General features: G+C 39.1%; 1 protein-coding gene across 5 annotated transcripts in view; it reads right to left on the bottom strand.

Annotated features, from left to right (window-relative positions):
* The window catches only part of MDM2 (MDM2 proto-oncogene, E3 ubiquitin protein ligase), a 32,956-nt gene that overhangs the window by 23,389 nt on the left and 3,439 nt on the right, over positions 1 to 6,128 (bottom strand). For 3 of the 5 annotated variants that reach the window (XM_011929285.1, XM_011929287.1, XM_011929286.1), the window contains exons 3-4: positions 4,154 to 4,228; positions 819 to 952 (exon numbers count right to left, since the gene is read on the bottom strand). In XM_011929285.1, coding sequence (XP_011784675.1) covers positions 819 to 952; positions 4,154 to 4,228 — 209 coding nt within the window. The remainder of the gene's footprint in view (positions 1 to 818; positions 953 to 4,153; positions 4,229 to 6,128) is intronic. The other 2 variants (XM_011929288.1, XM_011929289.1) reach the window with 1 other exon arrangement.

Raw genomic sequence — 6,128 nt, 5'->3', positions numbered from 1 at the left:
TTTTGAGATGGAGTGTTACTCTTGTTGCCCAGGTTGGAGTGCAATGGCGCGATCTCAGCTCACCGCAACCTCCACCTCCTGGGTTCAAGCAATTCTCCCGCCTCAGCCTCCCGAGTAGCTGGGATTACAGGTATGCACCACCATGCCCCGCTAATTTTTTATTTTTAGTACCGATGGGGTTTCTCCATGTTGGTCAGGCTGGTCTCGAACTCCTGACCTCAGATCATCCACCCGCCTCGGCCTCCCAAAGTGCTGGGATTACAGGTTTAAGCCACTGCGCCAGGCCTAATTCTAGAATACCTGGGTTAAATTCTGCTGGTTAAGTGCCATAATGATAAGTGACCATGAAAATGATCTCCAAAACAGCTAAGGCTCAAATTTAAGCCTTTACTACTTGGTGGTATACTGTTTCTGGGAGTGACTGGAATAAAAATTTATAATAGCTACAACTAATACTTGAATGCTTGGTATGTGCCAAAAACCATGCTTTTTTTATACAACGTCTCTCTTCAAGAGCTTTAACCTCCACCTGAAGTATTTAATTATCCCCATTTTATAAATGGGGAAACAGGTTTAAAGAGGTTCATCTACCTAGTCACAAAACTAGTAAATGATGACTGGGCTAGGTTTCAAACACTGGTTTATAAGATGCCAGAGTTCAGGTTTTCAAATAATATGCCACAGAGCTAAAAAATTAAATTTCAGCATGTCTTTTATATGTTTTACCAGTTTTTCTCTGACAAAAGTGAATGAGGGTAGAGGTGAACTGAAATGTTAGCCCAACGGGCTTTTTACAATGGACTAAACTGAAGAATTACCTGTGCTCTTTCACAGAGAAGCTTGGCACGCCAAACAAATCTCCTAGAAGATCATTTGAACAATATACAATATGTTGTTGCTTCTCATCATATAATCGTTTAGTCATAATATACTGGCCAAGATAAAAAAGAACCTGAAATAGAAATATGATTTCTGAGCATTAAAGAAAACTAAATATTAGTTTTAAATACATTTAATAATATACTATTTATCTGAGTGGGGTAAACAACCAGCAACCATATCCACAACTATGTAGAACAACCACCATTTTGTACTTAGAAGCTACTTTTGGCTGGGCACAGTGGCTCACACCTGTAATCCCAGCACTTTGGGAGGCCAAAGCAGATGGATCACGAGGTCAGGCAACAAAGACTATCCTGGTCCCATCTCTATTAAAAATACAAAAATTAGCCGGGCATGGTGGCGGACACCTGTAATCCCAGCTATTCTGGAGGCTGAGGCAGGAGAATGCTTGAACTTAGGAGGTGGTGGAGGCTGCAGCGAGCTGAGATTGTGCCACTGCACTCCAGCCTGAGCGACAGAGCTAGACTTATCTCAAAAAAAAAAAAAAAGCTACTTTTAGGGCTTTTCCATTTAATTCGACAGAAGCAAAAATAACTGCTTCTCTGTTTACTTAAGTAAACCTTAAAATGTGAGGTTTTTTCCTTTTTATAGACTTGAACTCTGCCCAGATACCTAGATACTAACATATTAAGAAGGGAAAAGGCAGCAAAACAAAAAACTGATAGCCATAAAAAGTTGCAGAAACAAAACTCGACTAAAATACGGCAGTGGCCTGGAGTCACTTAGTAAACAGTCATAAACACTATAAACCTCAATAGCCTCTGAGGTCACCAGAGGAGGAGGACAGAAAAACAATCAATCAATGACAGCTACAAAACTGAGAGAATTCTGAGAATAAAATAAACCCTCTAAGGTATCAACTTACTCCATATTATGATAAATAATAAAAATAATGACTTTGAACCATTAATAAAAGTTAAATGACATTCCCTGTGCTGCATTAAGACAAGAAGTTGGCAATACATTTTTAAGATATCCAGATATAAACCTATTAACAACTACCTAAATACGTATGGCATTTTCCAGTTTACAATGTACTTTTACAAGTATTATCTCACTCTGATATTTCATAGGATTATTGCTGTATTAGAAATGAAGAAACTGGGTTGGGCACAGTGGCTCACACCTGGAAATCTAGCACTTTAGGAGACCGAGGTAAGCAGATCCCTTGAGCCCAGGAGTTCGAGACCAGCCTGGGCAACATAGTGAAACTCCATCTCTACAAAAAAATACAAAAATCAGCCAGGCATGGGGGTAAAAGCCTGTAGTCCTAGCTACTGCGGACACTGAGGTGGGAGATCACCTGAGCCCACGAGGTCCAGGCTGCACTGAGCAGTGATCATGTCACTGCACTCTAGCCTGGGCAAGAGTGAGACGCTGTCACCAAAAAAAAAAAAAAAAAAAAAAAGAAACTGGCCCCAGCTCTTCTGACTCTTAATCCAATGCTCTTTTTACTACTCATACTAGCTTTTACTACCTTCCTGTGTGCCCCAGAACAAAGATCCTATAACTGAGAACTCCATCAGACAATACATACACTACTGTTACATAGTTTAGCATAAGCATTCTAAGTCTTTATGATGGCCTTGGCCAATTTTCTCATTTCTATCTACTGCTAAATCCATACTTTTTTGTTTCCGTAACTGATTATACAATGATAGTAAGGTCAATCTCAAATTAGCCCTAAAAATACCATTTAACCTGGCACTTCCCTACAAGCACTGTCTTTGGATTTAACTGGCTAAGCAGGCATCAGCCTTAAAGGAATATTCCTATGTGACTGTGGATTGGACAGATTGTTGTCCAGCAGTGGGAAAGGAAAAAGGAAGAGAACTTAGATTTATTCCACCAAATATCCCTTAAGGAAGTTTCTAAAAGTATAGCTGGAGAGGAAAAGGATACAGAAGCTCTTCCTGCCCCACTATACTGTTGTAGGAAAAAAACTTTAATGTTTTAAGTAATCTGAGTCCCACAAACTAAGTAGGAGAGAGAGAGAACAGGCATATTTCAATCACACTGAAATTTTGCCTAAGGTGGCTCAATCTCTCACTGAAAAGCATGAAAATCATGCTTCTGTGCACAAATTTAAAGCTGCGGAATGCACTAAAATGCTGGATCCATTAAATAGAATATATGGTCATGAATCAGCTCACCTCTATCCTAGAAAGATCAGTATACTGTACTCATGTATCTCTAGGGCAGAAGTTCTTAACCTGGGATCCAGGGATGCCCAGGAAGTCCTTGGATAGAATTTAGGGGGTCCATTAATTTGGATGGGAAAAAAGTTCTATCTTTATTTTCACAAACTTCTAACTAGAATTTAGCTTTTCCTTCGATTATGAATGTAGGCAACAAATCACAACAGCACAACAGTATTAATACCTGTGATTTCATCACCAACAAAAATCATAGGTGTTTTCATATCATACTGTGCTTATGGCAAACATTTCAAAATATGACTTATATTCCTCACTAAATCAAAATTATATTTATTGGCCATGCATGGTGGCTCATGCCTATAATCCCAGCATTTTGGGAGGCCAAGGCAGGTGGATCACCTGAGGCTAGGAGTTCAAGACCAGCCTGGCCAACATGGCAAAACCCTGTCTCTACTAAAAATACAAAGAATTAGCCAGGCATGGTGGCAGGTGCCTGTAATCCCGGCTTCGTGGGAGGGTGAGGCAGAAGAGTGGCTTAAATCTAGCAGGTGGACGTTGCAGTGAGCCAATATCATGCCACTGCACTCCAGCTTGGGTGACAGAGCAAGACTCCATCTCAAAAAAAACCCAAAAAAACACTATATTTATTATAGCTGCTTCTAAATCTTAGTACTTATTGTGTTAATAAAAAAAGCACATATATCACAAACTAGTTTACTATTTTGGTAACCGTATTTTAGTATGTTTCCTTTGTAATTCTATACATTTTATTTCATATATTTAAAAACATGATTCTTAGAAGGAGTTACCAGTCTAAGAAGGCTTTTACCAGTCTACCAAAGGGTTCACAGCATAAAATGGTCAAGCACCCCTACAGGGCTTCTGCTTATCTGAGTTCCTAGCTGAGAAATGAAACTCGAGTATATTTAGAATTTTCAGCTTTAAAATATAGTCCAAATGACCACAAAATTAAATGTTGCTGCTTAATGAAAAATCCTTCTATATGGCCAATTTCTCCCCACAGTCTTGAAAACTTTAAGTATGGCTACATGTAACTAGTAAGATACTAGTTATCTCTTGATTCAGCTTACCTCTTTCATAGTATAAGTGTCTTTTTGTGCACCAACAGACTTTAATAACTTCAAAAGCAATGGCTTTGGTCTAACCTATAAAGAGAAAAGAGCTGTTATTATACTTCCAAAATTATCCCAGAACTATAGGCCCTGCAGCAAACATATCCATCAACTTCAATAAAGGGAGTTTGGAAAAAATGCTGGGGAGGATCTAATTATTATGCAAGTATCATGGAATCATCAAGTATCATTAGTTGTGATCAAAGATAGCATCCAATCCAAGACAGAAAAAATTACTTTTTCCTTCAGCTATTTATATTACCTGCTTACTGCCTTACAAACAACCATAAATTCTTAAGATCCAATGAGCTTACTGTACTGATCCAATGAGCTTACTGCAAGCTAACTTAGAGAATCAAAGAGAAATGAATAAATCTTTAGAGTGGATCCTATTATCAATTTTCTCTAAAGATTAGGTTCCTGAAAGCTAGAGAACTTAACTAACCCAAGCTGACAAGAGTAATTAAGAACAGATCAGACACAGCAACCCAGGTCCCTCAACTACAACTCACCATTTTCTTCCTACTGTATCGTGCTGCCTCTTAGTTGGTCTACATTTCAAATATCTACTTGACAAACATTTACTGAGCTAATACTACGCACTGGACAGTGGTAGGTACTGCAAAAAAAATTACAAATAAGACATATGACCTGTATTCAAGGAGCCTGCCAACTAGATTAGGGGTCAATTTTTTTCTGTAAAGAGCCAGACTGTTAAGTATCTTAAGCCTTTCATACAAATGGTTCTATCCAAGTAAAAAGTATAGTTATTATGTAAACCAACGGGCATGGTTGCATTCCAGTAAAATTTTCTTTACAGAAAGAAAGGAAGCTGGCTGGGCGAGGTGGCTCATGCCTATAACCCTAGCACTTTGGGAGACTGAGTGCCAGAGGTTCACTTGAGGCTAGGTGTTCAAGACCAGCCTGGGCCATACTGAGAGACTCCACCTTTACAAAAAAATTTAAAAACTAAAACAAAAACAGGCAACAGGACAAAGCTGGCCAACAGGCTAAAGTTTGCCTGCCACTTATCTAGAAGTTTTACAAATGGTATTGAGAAAATAATCGCCATGGGGGAGGGGAATGTAATGTACTTATATGCATTTTCTCTCTTCCTTTTATCAAAATCTGCAAAACTCAAGTATCTTTACAGCTTGCCACCACCACACAAACTGGTACCTCTGCACCTCTCTTTGATACGCCCCAGTCCTGTGTCTAAATCTGACAGCTGTTTAAAATCTGACAGCACCCCCCACTGGGACTGTCTTAAAAACAGATTTTTTAAAATTGCCTATTTCCAGCTAATCAATAAAACAAATATTAAACAACTGAAAAATTTAAAATACATATTGAATTATTAATTTTTCTGATTGCACTTTTTTTAACTGTGCTTACATATGTAACTTTACTTTCAGGCAAAAGAATGAATTCTCTCAAAAAAGATTTAAAAATTATCTTTTTTCTTCTGAATTTTTAACATATACTATATTAGCTTCAAACTAGATAAAATAACTCTAAGTAAAAATCTGTAATGGAAGATGGGTGTGGTGGCTCAGGCCTATAATCCCAGCACTTTGGGAGGCTGAGGCAGGCAGATCACCTGAGGTCAGAAGTTCAAGACCAGCCTAGCCAACACAGCGAAACTCCGTCTCTATTAAAGACACAAAAATTACCTAGGCGTAGGTCAGGCACAGTGGCTCACACCTGTAATCTCAGCGCTTTGGGAGGCCAAGACAGGTGGATCATGAGGTCAGAAGTTCAAGACCAGCCTGGACAACATGGTGAAATCCTATCTCTACAAAAAATACAAAATACAAAAATTAGCCGGGTGTGGTGGTGGGTGCCTGTAATCCCAGCTACTCGGGAGGCTGCAGCAGAACTGCCTGAACCCAGGAGGCGGATGTTGCAGTGAGCTGAGATCATGCCACTGCAC

Source organism: Colobus angolensis, unplaced genomic scaffold, assembly GCF_000951035.1.
Source record: "Colobus angolensis palliatus isolate OR3802 unplaced genomic scaffold, Cang.pa_1.0 Scaffold80, whole genome shotgun sequence".
NCBI lineage: Eukaryota > Metazoa > Chordata > Mammalia > Primates > Cercopithecidae > Colobus > Colobus angolensis.
This window is presented reverse-complemented; position numbering and strand designations above follow the sequence as displayed.